General features: G+C 40.6%; 1 protein-coding gene across 5 annotated transcripts in view; it reads left to right on the forward strand.

Annotated features, from left to right (window-relative positions):
* The window catches only part of LOC140737973 (protein sel-1 homolog 3-like), a 113479-nt gene that overhangs the window by 58698 nt on the left and 33515 nt on the right, over nucleotides 1-21266 (forward strand). For all 5 annotated transcript variants that reach the window (XM_073064881.1, XM_073064880.1, XM_073064878.1 and 2 more), the window contains exons 9-14: nucleotides 4294-4452; nucleotides 5463-5683; nucleotides 14858-15037; nucleotides 17976-18095; nucleotides 19639-19779; nucleotides 21073-21135. In XM_073064881.1, coding sequence (XP_072920982.1) covers nucleotides 4294-4452; nucleotides 5463-5683; nucleotides 14858-15037; nucleotides 17976-18095; nucleotides 19639-19779; nucleotides 21073-21135 — 884 coding nt within the window. The remainder of the gene's footprint in view (nucleotides 1-4293; nucleotides 4453-5462; nucleotides 5684-14857; nucleotides 15038-17975; nucleotides 18096-19638; nucleotides 19780-21072; nucleotides 21136-21266) is intronic.

Raw genomic sequence — 21266 nt, forward strand, 5'->3', positions numbered from 1 at the left:
ACAAAAAGTACAACTTTTATATTACTTTATCCTCAAGCCAGAAGACACACACTCTCAACATTTTCGGAACAGCTTCTTCCACTCCGACATCAGATTTCTGAACGTACAATAAACCCATGTACATTATTTTGCTCTCTTTTTGCACTACTTAATTAAAAAAAATATATACAATATTCCTTCATGGAAATTATAGTATATTTTATGCATTGCGCTATACTGCTGCCACAAAACAACAAGTTTTACAACATATGGTATTTCAGTGATAATAGGCATGATTCTGATTCTGATATTAATAGAACTCAAAAAGATTAAGGTGAAAACTAAAAGCTGTATAAGCATTTTAAATATTAAAAATTATTATTTTTTTGAAATGCATACTTAAGGAAGTTACAGAGCATATGTATAAAATTATACTTTTTTAGGAACTAAGAGTTTGCGAAATGATAGTTAAGGTTTAGGGGAAGACACTTGATAAAATACTGCATTATAGGCTTATCATTAAGACGTAAGCTTCATGTTGAAGTTTAAGATTTAAAACTGAAGAATAAGGTGGTGTGATTTGGCCCTGAACTTAGCTGCTCTTTTTCAGGAGTTTGCACTTTCATTCCAGGACTAAGCATCTTTCCTCCAGGTACTCTTGTTTCCTCTCACATCCCAAAGATATGCTGGTTGCTCCTATCATAGGTGAATACTGGGAGAATCAGTGGACCTGATGGTCCTATGGGATGAAATAGATAACTGGGAAAAGGAGGGAGAAATGGGACTGTGGGGTTTGTTCTGAGTAGTTGCATGGACTTGATTGGATAACTGGTCTCCTTGGATATTGTGAGAAATGGGTGGAAAACCAGCTATACAACAGAGAATGGTGAGGAGACGTGTTCCTCAGACTGAAGGGGTGAGTAGAGTAGTGTTTCGCAGGGAATGATATGGGCACCCTTAGTTTTCAGAATATGCATTAACTACTTGGACTTGGCTTGGAAATGAGTGTGCAAGACACATTTTGAAAAATTGCAGAGAGTATAATTTGTACATTAATGCACTGGGAAGAGGTTAATAACATATCCAGGAAGATATAGAGAGGCTGGTCAAGTGGGCAAACGCCTGGCAAATGAAATTTATCCCAGAGAAACATAAAATGTTACATTCCTGAAAGAAGAACTGAAGAAAGTAATTTAAACTGGAGGACAAACTTGTAAATTGGGTTTAAGGACAGAGATGTCTTTATGTTTATATACACAAAGCATTGAAAGTGACAGGGCAGATTGAAAAAGTAGTTAAATGTCGTACAGGATCCTTGGTTTTATAAGCAGAGGAGTACAGTGTCAGAACTTGGAAGTGACAATGAACATCTATCAAATGCTGGTTCACCCACATCTGGAGTACACTGTCCAATTCTAGGTGCCGTATTTGGAAAAAATGTGAAGACTCTGGAGAGGGTGCAGAGAAAATTTACTTAAATTATTCTAGGGATGAGGGGTATTTAGTTATGGGGGTAGCATTGAGAAGCCAGAAGAGAAAATGTTAAAAGGGGATCTTATGAAGTAATGAAATCCGTGATGTATTTAGATTGAGAGAAACTATTGTCTTTGGTAGAAGAATTGGGGAGAAAAGCTTGACTGGAAAAACAAATCACTGAGCTCTGAGAAAGGGGTGGGATTTTGTTAAACCATGCACATATGGAAGGAAGATATGATAGAGTTGTAGAGGAATACAGGTTAGAAGTAGGCCCTTCAACCGCGTGTCCTGTTGACCATCAAGCAAAACACAGCAGTCTGTTAACCTATCAACTCTCATGTCTTTAGGAGGTGAGAGGAAACTGGAGTAGCTGGAGAAGACCAAAGTGGTCATGGAAGAACATGCTCCACTCAAAAAGCTCCTGAAGTCAGGATTGAACCCAGGTTGCCAGTCAGCAATTCTACCACTAATCTTGAAGTTTCTGTCAATTTAATGGACTAACATTATCAAACAGTATTAGTTTCCATTTTTAATTTTGACTGCCAAGCTTTGGGTGATTAATTGTTGGTTGCACTGATATGCTAACAGAGGAGAGTTTTAATAGATGTTTGATAAATTCCTTGGGGGACATAACACATCCAACTTTTTGTTTAGTTCTGTTTTGTTTTGTATACTTCGATCCTGCCTCCAATATGATAAAATCAGAGTTTTTTAATACATAGTTATGTCTAGAATTTGTGAAGGCTGAGAAAGTGCTCAGACAAGGCAAACTGAAAGCAATTGTGCTTCGAAAGACCAGGCAGCATTCACACTGCCTCAGTCAAAGGATGCATGACCTTGTGCTACTCCCTGTAAAGAATGCACAACAGTCATGCTGACAAGTCCACAGAGCTCACTTGGCTCAGTTTGGGGGACACAGAAATTAAACTGGAGGATACAGTTTTAAAAAGGAGCTCATTGCTGATTTCAGATGAAACATGGAGCTGACACAGATGAGGTTGCTGAACTCAGCAGATCGCTCACTAGGTGTTCTACACTTATCAACTAGGCACATGTGTTCTGGACACGCAGTAGCATTAGCACTGTGCCTTCTCTGCACTCACTATTGTGAGTACTGCCTATTCTCTACACAGTACTGTGATATTATGTGTTGTCTACGTGGTAGTGTTAACACTGTATACACTTGGTAGTATGAACAGTGTACGTTGTATGCCCTTGGCAGCGTGAAAGCTGTGAGTTCTCTATATTCACAGTACATACTAGGAAGTGTGAGCTCTGAATGTTTTATACATTTTCAGTGTGTATAAATTGTGTTCTCTGTACTTAATAGTGTGATTCCCTTCCATTCTCTATAAACTCACTGTGCATCCTTTATACTCAGTGGTGTGAGCATCATGTGTTGCAATCAGTTAAAGGGCCTGGGGTTGCCCCAGGAATACCCACAAGGATATTGATATCCTTCTGGTTGAAAATTATTAGCTAGTTCCCAGTAATAGTTATCCTCTTGGTTAAAACTTATAGCTACAGTAGTTTTAACTGTAGATTAAATTTCTACAGTTTTAATCTGTAGTCTTACACACTGGGAATGTAAGATCTTACATTCAATAGATTCTTACAGCTGGGATCCAGACAAACAGCTCTCCTAACTTTCACCAAAGCTGACATGATGTTAAATTCAGAACAGAAGTTCTTGAACGTGGGAATACTGCAGTCTAAGACTGTGTCTTTTCTGAACGGTAGAGGATCTTTCCAAATAGAGGCCTGGCAGTGAGATACAGAAGTCAGGGGTGATGGATCAATCCATTGCTGCTGATTGTTTGTCCAGTCTGATCTATAAGAATTACATTTGTTTGGATTGTGTGCCACCTTAGTTTAATAACTGTATTATGCACTTTCATGATAATGAAACAAACTGCTTGTAAAAGATTCCCTAATCTACTTATATTCGCAACCAGTTTAAAAATGTAACAGTGTCATTACATAGGACTGGTTACACTGTTTATGCACAGAGGGTCCAAAGACAATATCGCAGCATTTGAAATTTGTACATTGAGTACAACATACAATTTTCCAATAATAGTATAATATTTGATAGAATTTCTAAGTCAGACATTTATCAGAAACAGCCATAATGCAAATTAGAGCAACACACACAAAATGCTGGTGGAATGCAGCAGGCCAGGCAGCATCTACAGGAAGTACAGTTGACGTTTCGGGCCGAGACCCTGATGAGACACAGAAAAAAATCTATTTTTGGAAACTACTGTAGCTAATAAGTTTTAACCAAGAGGGTATCTATTGCTGGGAACTAGCTAATAATTTTCAACCAGAAGGATATCAATATCCTTGTGGGTATTCCTGGGGCAACCCCAGGCCCTTTAACTAATTGCAACACATGATGCTCACATCACTGAGTATAAAGAATGCACAGTGAGTTTATCGAGAATGGAAGGGAATCACACTATTAAGTACAGAGAACACAATTTATACACACTAAAAATGTATAACACAGTCAGAGCTCACACTTTCTAGTATGTACTGTGAATATAGAGAACTCACAGCTTTCACACTGCCAAGGGCATACAACGTACACTGTTCATACTACCAAGTGTATGCAATGTTCACACTACCATGTAGACAACACATAATCACACTACTGTGTAGAGAACAGGCAGTACTAGATGCTGCCTGGCCTGCTGCGTTCCACCAGCATTTTTTGTGTGTGTTGCTTGAATTTCCAGCATCTGCAGATTTCCTCATGTTTGCGTATGTAAATTAGAGTATATTTTTTGTACCTTAGCAACAATGGTCAATAATTATAATCCTCTTTTTTTACAGGAGGAAACAGTAATTACTACTTATGGTTACTGAATCAATATGGGCCAATAAATAATGATGACAATAAGTGCCCAGTGTGGCCTTGGGGGCAAAGGATGGATAAACACAATGCAGCATTATTTGATCTACTTCAAACAATGGATTCAGAGTCATTTCAAGGTAACCTCAAATACTTTGAATAGCACAAAATATAAAATATATCCGATCATTTTAACTGGTGTTGCTACTTTTGTTTTACTTTATGTTCTGTTGTCCTCCTTGTCCACTTCTGCTCCTACCCCTACCACACCCATCTGCTTCAGCTTTGATTCAAGTGCACAGGAGTTGCCAGGAGTTGGGTCACTGTTGTTCTATAGCTCACAAGTGTGATAAGACGTTTGTGAACCGAGCCAACTTCTGCCTTCCTTGTGTGGAAAAATATAGTGACCACATAACATCTTGTCTTTATGAGACAACATCTGGAACACATCATTTATTCAGCGACTCAACTTCCACTGAGTATATTGATGCTATCTGTGGTGATGTTGAATGATTACCCTCCCTCTCTTATATCCTCTGAAAGTATGTCTGTTCCTTAGCCTTGACCTACAAATAGAAGTGGCTGAATTAATGGCATGCAGTTATGTTACAAATTGTGGGCAGAAGGCTGCCACATTCCAGTGTTCACTTTGCTGATAGGTCACATTTATCAATTAAGTGTTATCAAAAAGATGCTGGATTTGGGATCATCAACTGACTACAAAATGAATCACTGGCAGATTTCAGTGGACATTCTCTTTCAAGTTAAAATAGAATGTTACAATTCAGAGATTATTTTAAAAGGAAGAGCTGAGGCTTTATAAAGCATTGGTCAGACCACACTTGGAAAGTGTATTGAGCAGTTTTGGGCCTCTTTCTTAAAAAAAGGGTTCAGAGGAGGTTCATGAGAATCATCCTGGGAATGAATAATGCTGGTTTTAGATGGCAGGTCAAGCAATGTCTGTGGTGAGAGAAAGGATTAACATTTCAAAATGATATTCTATTGGCAGAGCTATAAAATAAGTCATTTAAGGATTTCTGATTAGTTTACGGGTAAGCAAGGTAAGAGGTACATTATTGCAGAAAGTGTATTTCATTTTATTTGCTTTTATCTAACAGTTTAATAATTATTATTGTGTTTTTATGCCTAGATTTCACTCATTTACCAAATTTACATTCCATGCTGCTTAAAGTTGGCGAGAAACTTTTTTGGAATACAATGAAGAAACTTGTTGGTGCAATTGGTTTCAAGCACGTTGGCGACCTGATCCCTTCATTAACCGTAGCCAGCTGCTGTGGTTATTATAAAGCAGCCTACTTGCTGGGAGTCATTTTTGAGACAGGTCTGGGTGTGGAAGTACAACTGTCAAAGGTAACACAATTTGGCAGGTTATTGAGGTGAACAGACCTTTCATATACTTCGATTTTATATCCATGATAGGCTTATTTTCCTTCAGTTCTACATTTACTATAACTAGGCAACTATGAGAGCATAGTTTTGAGCAAGTTTTAGACATCTTCAACAAAGGATCAAGATTATCTAAGAAATATTTGATGGCAATGGACAGAACAAATGTTCCTTGATGTTTGTAAAGTTAAGGTGGGATTGATTTGATTTAATCAGGTCTGTACTCCAGCAAAGAAAAGAGATTGGTGGATGAAACAAAGACTGAAGTCCATCTGATTCTTCTTCTACCATCCAATGATAGAACATGAATCAAATGGGTTTTAGTCTTTGATAGAAAGATGATGAAGTTGCTGACTAACCATTACAATCAATTGCTTGCCTTTAGTCTACAAAACACACAGACCTGAATGAGGAAAACTTCAATGGTTGAAAGTCATCTGTTCTTCTCGAGCATATATCATTTATCATGCTCAAGTTACTAATACCACAGTATATCCCAAAATAACTCTTCTAACTTGCATTTAGAAGAATTGATACAATTTGACTTTACTTTTTGCCAGCTGCCTGTTCCATGAATTAGGTATTGATTCGCCAATAACCCTGACGTTGATTTGGCATGGGAAGGAAGTGGTAACAGTTATGAATCTCATGTGGGGAAATAGAACCGTGGGATTTCTGGATGTTAGAGTCATCGAAGACTACAGCACAGAAACAGGCCCTTCTGCCCGTTTGTCTGTGTTGAACCATTAGTATGTCTAGTCCCAACAACCTGCACCCAGACCATACCCTTTAAACTAACCCCCCGTCCATGTGCCTATCTGAATTTATCTTAAATGTCGAAACCAAACCCGCAACCATTGCTTGTGTTGACACCTCGTACCACACTCTCATTACTCTCTGAGTAAAGTTCCCCCTCATGTTCTACTTTTCATCCTTAACCTATGACCTCTAGTTGAGGTCTCACCCAACCTCAGTGGAAAAAACTTGCTTGCATTTACCCTATCTATACTCCTCATAATTTTGTATACCTCTATCAAACCTCCTCTCAATCTTCTACGTTCTAGGGAATAGAGTTCTAACCGATACAATTTATCCAAGTCCCGGCAACATCCTTGTAATTTTTCTCTGCACCCTTTCAAACTTATTCACATTTTTCCTGTAGGTAGGTGACCTAACCTGGACAGAGTGCTCTAAATCAGGCCTCACTAACATCTAATACAACTTCAACATAACAACTCCTGTACTCAATACATTAATTTTTGAAGGCCAGTGTGCCAAAATGCTTTCTTTATGACCCAATATACCTTCACAATGAAGACATAATTTCAATAAATTATGGACCTGTATTCCCAGATCCCTCTGTCCAACCACACTCCTCAGTGCCCTACTGCTTACCATGCAAGACTTACCCTGGTTGGTCCTCCCAAAGTGCAACATCTCATACTTGTCTGAATTAAATTCCATCTGCCATTTTTCCAGCTGGTCCAGGTAGTCTTCCTCACTGTCCACTGCAATCTTGGTGTCATCTGCAAATTTGCTGATCCAGTTCTCCACATTATCGTCCAGATTGTTGGTAACAATGGACCCAGCACTGATTCCTGTAGCGCACCAATAGTCATAGGCCTCCAGTCAGAGTAGCAACCATCTACTACCACTCCCTGGCTTCTCTGACAAAGTCAATCTCTAATCCAACTTACTCCCTCATCTTGAATGCTAAGCGACTGAACCTTCTTCACCAACTTCCCATGCAGGACCTTGTCAAGGGCCTTGCTAACGTCCATGCAGAAAGTATCCACTACCTTGCCTGGTAGCTTCTTCTAAAAACACTATAAGATTGGTTAGACATGACCTGCCATTCACAAGCCACATTGACTGTCCCTAATCAGTCCCTGTCTATTCGAATACTTTATATTCAGTCCCTTACAATACCTTTCAATAACATTTCCACTACTTAGAGTCTTTCTTAAACAACAGAATTGCATTAGCTATCCTCCAATCCTCTGCCACCTCACCTGTGACTGAGATGTTTTATTAAATATCTATGCCAGGGCCCCAGAAATTTCTGCACTGCCCTCCCACAGAGTCCAGGGAACACTTTGTCAGACCCTGGAGATCTTAGGCAGCAAACACCTCCTCTTCTGTAATCTGTATAGGGTCCATGACCTTGCTGCTGCTTTGCCTCATTTCAAAAGACCATTTCCCAAGTAAATACAGATACAAAATATCCATTTCAGATCTTCCCCAGCTCTTTTGGATCCACAAGTAGATTATCTCTCTGATCTTTCTGAGACCAATTTGGTCCCTGCTATCTTTTCACTCTTAATATATCTGTAGAACTCCTTGGGGTTCTCCCTCACCTTGTCTGCTACAGCAACCTCATGTCTTATTTTAGCCCTCCTGATTTTCTTTTTAAGTGTCCTCTTGCATTTCATATGCTCCTCAGGTACCTCATTTGTTCCTACCTGCTATACACCCTCTTCTTTTCTTAACCAGGGCCTTAATATCTCTCAAAAACCAAAGTTCCCTAAACCTGTTCTCCTTGTCTTTTATTCTAACAGGAACATATAAAATTCTGTACTCTCAAAATCGAATTTAGCAAGTACATCTTTGCCAGAAAACAACCTATCCCAATCCACATTTGCCAGATCCTTTCTGATGCCATCAAATTCGGGCCTTTATCCAATTTAGAATCTCAGCCCAAGGACCAGACGTATCCTTTTCCATAATTACCTTGAAACTAATGGTATAATAATCGCTAGATGAAAAGTGTTCCCAACACAAACTTCTGTCACCTGCCCTACCTCATTCCCTAATATGAGATCTAGTATCACACTTTCTCTAGTTGGGAATTCTATGCACTGATGAAGGAAACTTTCTTGAAGACATTTGAGGAACTCTTTCCCATCCAGCCCTTTTACAGTGTGGGAGTCCCACTCAGTATGTGAAAAGTTAAAATCAACTACAAATTGTGTTTCTGGAACAGTCTACAATCTCTACAAATTTGCTCTTCTAAATCATGGAATATTGGGTGGTCTATGATATAGCTCCACTAATGTGGTCATACCCTTCTTATTTCTCAGTTCTACCCATAAAGCATCTCTAGACGAGCTGTCCAGTCTGTCCTGACTAAGCACTGCTGTGATACTTTCCCTGACCAGTAACTCCTCCTCCTTTAATCCCTCCCTCTCTATCACATCTAAAACAATGGAACCCCAGAACACTGAGCTCCTAGTCCTGCCCCTCCTGCAACCAAGTCTCATTAATGGCTACAATGCCAAAATTCCACACACTGATCCATGTCCTAAGCTCATCTGTCTTTCCTACAACACTCCTTACATTGAAATATATGCTGTTCAGAACATTAGTTCTCCCATGATCAACCTTTCATTCCTGACTTGGTATGCAGGCCTGACAACATCTTTCTTTACAACCACTCCACCATTTGTTCTGGTGCTCAGGTTTCCATGCCCTGCAACTCCTGTTTAAACCACCTCTCCCCCAACATATAGCACCAACAAACCTTCCCACTAGAATATTAGTCGCCCTCCAGTTCAGGTGCAAACTGTCCCCTCTGTACGAGTCCCATCTTCCCTGGAAGGAGTGTAGTGATCCAAAAATCTGACGCTCTCCCTCTTGTACCACCTCCTCAGCCACGTGTTAAGCTGTATAACTGTGGCATGGGTAGCAAACCTGACATCACAATCCTGGAGGTCCTGTCCTTTAACTTAGCATCTAACTTCCTGAACTCACTTTGTAGGACCTTGTCACTCCTCCTACCATGACATGAGTAACAACATGGACCATGACCTCTGGCTGCTCACCTCTCCCACTAAAAATCATATAACCATAAAACAATTACAGCATGGAAACAGGCCATCTCGGCCCTTCTAGTCCATGCCGAACGCTTACTCTCACCTAGTCCCACTGACCCGCACTCAGCCCATAACCCTCTATTCCATTCCTGTCCATATACCTATCCAATTTTACTATAAATGACAATACCGAACCTGCTTCTACCACTTCTACTGGAAGTTCGTTCCACACAGCTACCACTCTCTGAGTAAAGAAATTGCCCCTCGTGTTACCCTTAAACTTTTGCCCCCTAGCTCTCAACTCATGTCCTCTTGTTTGAATCTCCCCTACTCTCAATGGAAAAAGCCTATCCACGTCAACTCTATCTATCCCCCTCATAATTTTAAATACCTATGTCAAGTCCCCCCTCAACCTTCTACGCTCCAAAGAATAAAGACCTAACTTGTTCAATCTTTCCCTGTAACTTAGGTGCTGAAACCCAGGTAACATTCTAGTAAATCTTCTCTGTACTCTCTCTCTATTTTGTTGACATCTTTCCTATAATTCGGTGAACAGAACTGTACACAATACTCCAAATTCGGCCTTACCAATGCCTTGTACAATTTTAACATTACATCCCAACTCCTATACTCAATGCTCTGATTTATAAAGGCCAACATACCAAAAGCTTTCTTCACCACCCTATCCACATGAGATTCCACCTTCAGGGAACTATGCACCATTATTCCTAGATCACTCTGTTCTACTGCATTTTTCAATGCCCTACCATTTACCATGTATGTCCTATTTGGATTATTCCTACCAAAATGTAGCACCTCACACTTATCAGCATTAAACTCCATCTGCCATCATTCAGCCCACTCTTCTAACTGGCCTAAATCTCTCTGCAAGCTTTGAAAACCTACTTCATTATCCACAATGCCCCCTACCTTAGTATCATGTGCGTACTTACTAATCCAATTTACCACCCCATCATCCAAATCATTAATGTATATGACAAACAACATTGGACCCAGTACAGATCCCTGAGGCACACCACTAGTCACTGGCCTCCAACCTGACAAGCAGTTATCCACCACTACTCTCTGGCATCTCCCATCCAGCCACTGTTGAATCCATTTTACTACTTTAATATTAATACCTAATGATTGAACTTTCCTAACTAACCTGCAGAACCTTGTCAAAGGCCTTACTGAAGTCCATATAAGGAACATCCACTGCTTTGCCCTCATCAACTTTCCTCGTAACCTCTTCAAAAAATTCAATAAGATTTGTCAAACATGACCTTCCACGTACAAATCCATATTGACTGTTCCTAATCAGACCCTGTCTATCCAGATAATTATATTTACCATCTCTAAGAATACTTCCCACTAATTTACCCACCACTGACGTCAAACTTATAGGCCTATAATTGCTAGGTTTACTCTTAGAATCCTTTTTAAAAAATGGAACCACATGAGCAATATGCCAATCCTCCGGCACCATCCCCGTTTCAAATGACATTTGAAATATTTCTGTCAGAGACCCTGCTATTTCTACACTAACCTCCCTCAAGATCCTAGGGAATATCCTGTCAGGACCCGGAGATTTATCCACTTTTATATTCCTTAAAAGCGCCAGTACTCCCTCCTCTTTAATTGTCAATGTTTCCATAACATCCCTACTTGTTTCCCTTACCTTACACAATTCAATATCCTTCTCCTTAGTGAATACCGAAGAAAATAAATTGTTCAAAATCTCCCCCACCTCTTTTGGCTCCACACATAGTTGTCCACTCTGATTCTCTAAGGAACCAATTTTATCCCTCACTATCCTTTTGCTATTAATATAACTGTAGTAACCCTTTGGATTTATTTTCACCTTACTTGCCAAAGCAACCTCATATCTTCTTTTAGCTTTTCTAATTTCTTTCTTAAGATTCTTCTTACATTCTTTATATTCCTCGAGCACCTCATTTACTCCATGCTGCCTATATTTTATTGTAGATATCTCTCTTTTTCCTAACCAAGTTTCCAATATCCCTTGAAAACCATGGCTTTCTCAAACTTTTAACCTTTCCTTTCAACCTAACAGGAACATAATGATTCTGTACCCTCAAAATTTCACCTTTAAATGACCGCCATTTCTCTATTACATCCTTCCCATAAAACAAATTGTCCCAATCCACTCCTTCTAAATCCTTTCGCATTTCCTCAATGTTAGCCTTTCTCCAATCAAAAATCTCAACCCTGGGTCCAGTCCTATTCTTCTCCATAATTATATTGAAACTAATGGCATTGTGATCACTGGACCCGAAGTGCTCCCCAACACATACCTCCGTCACCTGACCTATTTCATTCCCTAACAGAAGATCCAACACTGCCCCTTCTCTAGTTGGTGCCTCTATGTATTGCTGCAAAAAACTATCCTGCACACAATTCACAAACACCAAACCATCCATCCCTTTTACAATGTGGGCTTCCCAGTCTATGTGTGGAAAATTAAAATCTCCCACAATCACAACCTTGTGGTTACTACAAATATCTACTATCTCCTTGCAAATTTGCTCCTCCAGTTCTTGCTCCCCACTAGGTGGTCTATAATACACCCCTATATGTTTTACTACACCTTTCCCATTCCTCAATTCCACCCAAATAGTCTCCCTAGACGAACCCTCTAATCTATCCTGCCAGAGCACCACTGTAATATTTTCTCTGACAAGCAATGTAACACCTCCCCCTCTTGTCCCTCCGATTCTATCACACCTGAAGCAACGAAATCCAGGAATATTTAGTTGCCAATCACACCCCTCCTGTAACCATGTTTCACTAATAGCTACAACATCATATTTCCAGATATCAATCCATGCTCTAAGCTCATCCACCTTTCTTACAATGCTCCTAGCCTTAAAATAAATGCATTTAAGAAATTCTCCACCTCTTCCTCTCTGTTTATCTCTAACAGTACAAAGAACTTTACCGAGCAAACACAAGGAAATCTGCAGATGCTAGAAATTCAAACCCTCCTGATGAAGGGTCTTGGCCCGAAACGTCGACAGTGTTTCTCCTTATAGATGCTGCCTGGCCTGCTGTGTTCCACCAGCATTTTGTGTGTGTAGTGTAAAGAACTTTACTGTCTTCTTTTTCTTCCTTCTCCCATACATCTGTTCCTACACTCTGGTTCCCCTTCCCCCTTGTATCTAGATTAAATCCATTGCAGCCTCTCTAGCAAACCTACCTGCAAGAATATTTGTCCTCCTCCAGTTCAGATGTAAACCGTCCCACCGGAACAGGCCCCACCTTCCCCGGAAAACTGCCCAATTATCTATAAATCTGAAGCCCTCCCTCCTGTACCATGTCTTCAGTGACGTGTTGATCTGCACTATCTTACTATTTCTAAACCCACCAGCACATGGCATTGGAAGCAATCCTGAGATTGCTATCCTGGAGGTCCTGCCCTTTAACTTGACACCTAGCTCCCTAAACTCACCCTTCAGGACCTCCTCACTCTTCCTACCCATGTCATTGGTCCCTACATGGACCGCAACATCCGGCTGTTCACCCTCCCTCTTGAGAATACTGAGAGGTCGATCCGAGATATCGCGGACCCTGGCACCAGGGAGGCGACAGACCATCCGGGATTCTCGATCTCTTCCACGGAACCTCCTATCTGTCCCCCTAACTATCGAATCCCCTATCACTACTGCTCTCCTCTTTTCCCTCCTTCCCTTCTGAGCTGAGGGTCCAGTCTCGGTGCCAGAGATGCAACCACTGCAACTTGTCCCTGGTAGGTCGTCCCCACCAACAGTATCCAAAACAGTATACTTATTATTGATGGGAACGGCCACAGGGGTGCTCTGCTCTTCCTGTCTATTCCCCTTCCCTCTCCTGACAGTCACCCAACTACCTGTCTCCTGACTCCCAGGGGTGACCATCTCCCTGAAACTCCTGTTTATTTCTGCCTCTGCCTCCTGAATGATCCGAAGTTCATCCAGCTCCAGCTCCAGTTCCCTAACACCGTTTGTCAGGAGCTGCAGCTGGATGCACCTGTAGTCATCAGGGACAGCTGTGCTCACCCTGACTTCCCACATACTGCAAACGGAGCACTCAACTGCCCTAACTGCTGCCTCCATTACCTACTCCTAAGCTAATTAGATTAATTAAAGAAACTTACCCGGCCTTACCTCACCTGGAGTGAAGCTCGTACTCAGCCTCTGCTCGCTATTTAAATTCTCCCGCTGCCTCACGGGCCAACTTTCACGCGCTTGTGCAATTGTGCCCCGTTTAAACCTCGCCTCTGCCTGTTCTCACCGAAGCCTGATTGAGCCAAAGCCGACCCACTCTGCCTCAGTCCTGTCCGTCGATGGTCGCTACGATGATGGCTGCTATGACGGGACTCAATTTGAGATTTCCTGACCCTAGCATGCAGAAAGCATTTGAGAATCTTGTTCTTGTCCACAGAACGTCCTTTCTGCTCCCTTGACCAACAAATCCCCTATCACTATAGCTCGCCTCTTCCCTTCTGAGCCACAGAGCTAGACTGTGCAGAGACCTGACTGCTGTGACTTTCCTCTGCTAGGTCATCCCACCCCACCCCACCAGTGGTCTGTGGAATTGAAGTCCGATATGTCTGTCCATGGCCTCCTCTACCATCACTTCAATTCCACAGACCACTCCCACTCCGATATGTCTGTCCATGGCCTCTTCTACCGTCAAGATGAAGCCACACGCAGGTCGATGAAGCAATACCTTTTCTCCCGCCTAGGTAGCCTCCTACCTGCCGGCATGAACATTCAACTCACAGACCTCTGTTGATACCCCTGCCCCCCCACCCCATCCCTATCTATAATTTTAGTCTGGTTCTCTTTCTCTCTCTTTTCCCCCCCTCACTATAATCTCCCCCCAGCCCTACCTTTCTTTCTCTTTTATTTCCCATAATTCTCCACCTTCCCCCTAGCCCATTTCCTTCCAGCCTATCACTTCCCAGCTCTCTACTTCATCCCTCCCCCCACTTCTTATCCCCCCTTGACCATCCCATGTTACTTCACTCCTGATGAAGGGTTTCGGCCCGAAACGTCGTCACTACCTCCTCCCATAGATGCTGTCTGGCCTGCTGAGTTCTGCCAGCATTTTGTGTTTTTATTTATTTCCAGCATCTGCAGATTCACTCGTGTTGCCTCTGATGGTTTGTAGATGAATTTTGACTGGCAAACATTAGTGAAAGGTTCACTCATTCTTTTCTTCCTCGATAAATACACTGGGCTTTCATTGATAAAGAGTACAATTGTGACAGATAATTGTTGCATGTGGTAATTAAAGTAACAACCCATTGATATTCCATCAGGGCATGCTGTATAGTCTGGTAGCTGCACAAGGAAATGACAGACTTGCATTAATGCACCTTGGATACAAGCATAATCAGGGGATTGATGGTTACTCCTGGGATTATGATGCATCATATGGTTACTACTTAAACATTGCCCAACGTACTGTTAAAGATCGCCATGTATTTGATGGCGAACAGGTGAGTGTTATTTTATGGCATTTTCTAAATAATGAGAATATCTGTTACTGTTTCTGGGTTTTGTTACGAACCCCGTAACTGGGTAACTTACCAGCAAAGATAGAGACGTCCATTGAAGTCTGATGATACTATTTTTAACAGTATTTATTAGTAAAAATACACAAAAATAATATCAATGCAAATATACAGATAATATACGTCGTCAATACTAAACCTAAAAGTGCGGGTATAGTAATGATCAATAAGAAATAAGCTCTATCGTTGTCTAGGGGATAATGTATTGTCCGATGGAAATATAAAGTTCACTGCAGTTCACACAAGCTGCCATCTTTTGGTTGTTGCTGTGTTGCACTTTGTTGGAGAGAGAGAGAGAGAGAAAATGGGAACATTTACCGCTACGGGTTTTTCCAACCTTCCTTTATGATTTCGATCCGTCAGGTGTCTCGTTGTTATGGCCGTTCAATTGTGGCCTCTCCTTTAGCTAAACCGTTCTTCCATGGTGAGCCCGCCACCCAGGCAAGGGAGGATGCACATAAGCCCCCACCGGCTTTCGCTATAAAACGCTGTAACGGGATCTCTAGCGTTTCTCCTGGTGCGTCTAAAGGGGTGTTCCCCCAGACCCCTCTTTTATCCTTACTCAGATGTCAGTCAGGTTGGGATGATGCAATCCCTCAACCAGCCCACTCTGGTTGTCCCCTGAGGGTTTTCAATGAATAGTACAGTACTCAATACACAATTCCGTCTCCAAGAGACAATGGCAGTTATCAGTGGTTCCGTTCCGCTGATGTCAGGACACATTCCAAACCTTGTGTATTCTGGGTGTCTCTCTCTCATTTCCTGGGTCTCAGACCCGAAATAATAGTGATCTTGCGATTCTCAAAAAGGAGGGGGCGACTTTGTACCCTTCGGCCCCTCAGAGTTGTTTCACCTTCGTAACAGTATATTAGTGTATATATTTGCTGGGACCTTTATTCTCTTTTATTTTTTTGGTTCATTAAGGTTGTTATAGCCTGGAGTAGTAGTGGCGACAAGCTCCCACTACCTAGTAAATGCTCCCAATGGCACGCATCTCAAATAGCCTCTGACCACCAAGTTCAGCACCTGGCCTTCACATGTGGTTTAGCTTCTAAGCCTGGCGGAACCATTTCTACTGACTGGAGAAGGGGCAAATGCGCGTTACTGGCACTTTAAAACCAGTTGCTTCAGGCAGATGGGGGTTTTCAGCCATGGTTGGCAGCTCATCTAGCAGAGGAAAATTCTTATCTCAAACCTCCGCTGCCTTGCAGCTTTACCCACTCATGGGGAGGGCTTCGGGAGTAAAGTCCGAGGAAAAATCCGGAGATGGAATCCCTAAGGCAGTTCTCCGTTGAGTTCAATGTTGACTGGCACCTTCTGCAACACTGCTGGTACCAAACTCTATCGGTCTCTGCCGTTCCATCAGCTGTGTGGCATGGGCAACATATCATAGTGCCATGGCTTGCGTATCACATCAACACCTGGGGCGCAACATCCTTGGTCGACCCCGATTAACAGAGGGCCTCAACTTTTTCTTTCTTGCATTATATGGATTGTGCTGTAGGTTTTCTATGCTTCTATCTCATCCCTGCCATTGCGTCTCCCTTCATTTCATCCCTCAAAAACAGTTGGATCCATTGGGCGGGTCATGTCATATACAATCTTTCCTCTGAAAATCTTTCTGACACCTGTCTGTCCTCTCCATATAAAGACTGAGAGCCAGAGGTGAATGGATCTCCTTGTACGTTTCATCTCACTGGTGATTGCAACCTGTGTTATTGAAGTTCTATCATCCATGCATATCTCCAATAAATCATGGAAAGTCTCTCTTCATTTAAATTCCAAACCTAATGGTTCATGGGACATTATTTGCCTTCCAACTGAAAGGCTTTTTCACAGGCAGTTACGAGTCACCACGTTTCTGTGTGAAGCAACATATTGCCCCAAGTGAACTACATTTGGTTTTGCAACAACCTGAAAGTTTCATGGTCACCCATCAGTAATGCTAACTTTATATTTCGATCTCAACTGTCATAATTGATTTTGAGTTCATGGTCCAGACCTCTGGGTTGCTAGTTAGGAACCTAACCGCTATGCTACACTACCCTATTAATTAATTTCAAATAATGAGCCTGAACCACTGGGAGAGTTTTAGCCACAGACGATGTTATCAGCACTTGCAATGACCGCCACCCTTTCACACCCCTCTTCCCCTGAGATCAGGATCATTCTTCCCATATGGTTCAGCTGGTGTGCAAAATTATCCCCCATTGCTCTATATATACTTAGTACTAGGATTATTCATCGATTAGTTGGAGTCACTATGCAATTTTCTTTTAGAATTTCCATATTGTAGTTTTCAACCTGCAATTGGTGCTGTGTTTTTCTGCTTCTCTCAATGATTCTGCTTGTGTCTGGTTGATAGCCACCTTTTCTCTCTGGAACCATGGGCCAGCACATGTATTCCTGTCTTAAGTCTTAACAGTAAGTGTTAACGCTAGGTTTTAATATGCTTTATGACCTGCAGCCCAAGATGCAAGTGAGATCTCATTTAGGACCAACCAACCTGCCTTTCGGAACATGAACAGAAATAGTAAATTTCTGACTTTTCCAGACGTTTCTCAGTGGTAAAAGCAACATGATTTCCTTTCTCAGATAGTGTCCAAAAGGAATGTTATGCAGCGAAAGGTTTCAAACCATGTGCAACTGTCCCAGAAGTCAAGTTTAATGACATGATAATGGTAACACTGTTCAATCTGGGAATGACCAGAGTAGTATTCGCCTCTGGGAACAAGGGCTTTTAGATCTTGAAAGATATTGAAATACATCTTCAATACATGACTGTATTTTTAGGCCTGTATCTTTACAATATCTTTAACATGATTATTTCAAATAATTTTGCAATAATGTTTTGACTTTTCAGGCTTTTGTTGAATCTATAAGGTTAATGGATGATTCAGTTTTGCAGCGTCAAACTAAAGAAAACCATGACCTCTTTATATGGCTCAAATACCAGGCAGAGCGTGGAGATGCATTTGCTCAGGTATATGTTGCACATGTTGGTGAGACTTTAATTAATCTGGTTGCTGTTGAAAGGATGGGCCTTGGGTGGGGAGGAAGAGGAGGAAGTATAAAGGAGTTCTACTTTAGATAAACCCAGCCGATAGCAAATGATGCCTTGTCCCGCAAAAATAATCAGACAATTGGTTAAAGGAATGGTTGTGAGGATTTACTAAAACTATTGTGGTAAGACCTTCATAAAACATAGGAATCCTATTTATATTCATTAAGAATTTATGAATGCAGACTGCAGAGTATTGGCAGCCAGGCGTTTGCTGAACATTTTGAGATTATTTCCTATTAACTGTACTTATAATATAGGTTACTTAGAAAATAGTTTTGGATCTACTAATTGGTAATGTGAGATAACTTATTAATAACTGATATTAATATTTCTCATTATTAAGTCATTAGATCTGGAGCCATGAGTAAATAATAGAATGGAAGTATTTCTCCTTAGCTAACCACAATTTACCAAGTATTCATTTGTGTTCACTAATCTGGACCCAAATTCATTTCTTTTATTTTTTTTTTATCATTTGACTCTTCACACCGTTTCCTTTATACTGCCTATCAGATAATTTACCTCCCCCTTCCCAATCTCTCCCAAAACACTACTCCACAGGCCTTCTTGTGGTCTCAGCATCTTGCAAGCTCATTGTTATAACATTTAATTTACTTGTTGTTCCCAGTTTACAAGTAAATATCTCAACTGTCCATTTCCTCTCCTCTGAATTAACAGTTCCATGCATTGGTAGGGGATACGCTTACCAATATTTGCCCCCTACCACTAATTCCATCTGTTAGAACTGTGAATCCAAAAATCAGTACCTCATTTTGTATTTCCCCGAGTCATTGGGAAACAACACTCGGTCCAGAATCTTATTGTAGTTCATTATATTGAGATTACATTAAACAGTAGCCATGGCAACATAACATATAAGACCAAATCTCTCTGACGTGTAACTAATATCATAAATGGCTGCATTATATGACCAAGTTCTCTTCAGCCAATGACGTGGTGATCACGTCCTCCTTCTGTATTTCTCCCTTATTCAATAGCTGATGGTAATTCATCTTTCTAGTAAGCAAATCTTTCACTTCTATATAATTATCTATGGAACTTCCTCCTTAAAACCTAGTTCATGTCTTTAGAAACCCAACTTTGTCTGAGATTTCGTACATTTCTTAGTAAATCACCACCAAAACTATCGTTTTTTTTTGTATTCTAAAGTCACTGTATAAAGATATTGATGATGAAGATGAGGGAGGAGGAATTATCAGTAATAGTGGAATATTTTCCAAAGTATTGCAAATAACTATATTCAATCCGAATTAAATATTAAAACCATATTAAGTATAGGAATTAAATCTGAGTTTTAAAGATGCCCAACAACAATAATAACATCTTTTTAATCATTGAAAAGAATTGGTGAAATATTAACTATAACTTAATAAACATTGGAAAGTAATTGAATATACAATCTAACTTAGTCAATCAACACAAATAAAATGTTCTTTTACAGCAAAAACTTGCAAGAATGCTTTACTGGGGTCAACAGGGTATAACACGTGATGTGCAAGCTGCGTTAAAGTGGTATTCCAGAAATGCAATGGAGTCAAAAAATCCATTATCATTGTATGAGTATGGACTTTTTCTTATTAAGGTAAGTGGTACGTACTTCTGAATATAATTATTCAGGTACGTTGGATTCAGTTGCTCTTTTATTTACATCAGAGTTAAGCATCATAGACCTCCGCCTGATTAGATAGGCTAATGTATTGGTGTAAATATAGTCCCTATTTGACACTTGATTTTCATATCAGTTCACAAGAAGTATAAACAAGCCAACAACAATGTTCTCTCTTGGGCAAATATCCCCTGTATTGAAGCCCAGTTTGTACTCCGTTGTACTCAGTTTGTTCACTGGGCAGGCCATGCCATTGACATGCCCAATACCAGACTCCCAAAACAGGCACTCTTTTTCCAAGTCTTGTCGAGAGAAGAGATTTTCGGATGGACTAAAGAAAATATTCAAGGATGTAATCAAATCTTCCTCTAAAAACCCTTCATTCTCAGAATCACTGGCACGTGACTACTCAAAGTGGAGAGGGAGCACTCGTCCATACAGGTCACCTTTTCAGAAACCACCCATACACCCCTCCCTCTCTGCCTCAGCTGTGCGAAAGTGGATGGTTCCCACATTGGTCTCATTGGTCAGCTCTGAACTCAGCAAGTCCCCTCAATCCTGAGAGGATGCTTATAAGGATAGTCTCATTCAAAAATATTCCCCAAAGGATTGGGGAAAAGTTGTCAGATATAAATAATTAATATGTGTGCCTTTGCAGCAGAGTGATCACAAAAACATGAATATTTGGACTCTGCTAATTCTATCTTTGCAATTTTTATCCATATGTAATAATGTAATAAGCAGAAAATGCCAGGGATAACCATAAATGATCCCCGGAGTGTTAAATAAACAACTTTTCATTGTATTCCACAATTCTGTTTCAGATCTTAGTCTTGCAGAATTTTAGCCATTTTTTGGAAGAACTGCTCATTTTAATTGCAATAATTCACTACCATCTCAATTTTTGTATCATGCCAATTATGTTTTATCATTATTTTCAGATAAACGTGGTTATAAATTACTAAAAATGATTGATGTTTCAAAATAAACCATTCATAATTACCACTTCTTGATGGAGAGGGGAGAGCAGAAATAGAATTGTGGTTCCTTGTTTACTCATAGATAATCTTCAGTAACTGGAATTGATTTGAAAATGTTCCTCTTTATATAACTGTACCTTTGAAACACTTCACTGGAAAGAGGTGGGATGACAGTGCAATAATTTATATCAAAGAATGGGTGATGGTGTGCAGGGAGTGTGGAATAATGGATTAATCCTGAAGTACATATCTTTACATTAATTCTGCAATGTTTTAACACTCTTTTTAGGGCCAAGGTGTGAAAAAGAATACAAGGTTGGGTTTAAGATTTATGAAAGAAGCAGCCTCCAAGGTAAATATTCATATAAAGTAACTGTGCAAGTGGTTAGTTTTCATTTCTGTTTATTCATGTGAGTTTAATATTGAAAGTGTTGAGAACTAAGCAGTAGTCAAGCCCTGCCAGTGTTCATCCTGCAGATCTTG

This window comes from Hemitrygon akajei, chromosome 13 (genome assembly GCF_048418815.1).
Source record: "Hemitrygon akajei chromosome 13, sHemAka1.3, whole genome shotgun sequence".
NCBI lineage: Eukaryota > Metazoa > Chordata > Chondrichthyes > Myliobatiformes > Dasyatidae > Hemitrygon > Hemitrygon akajei.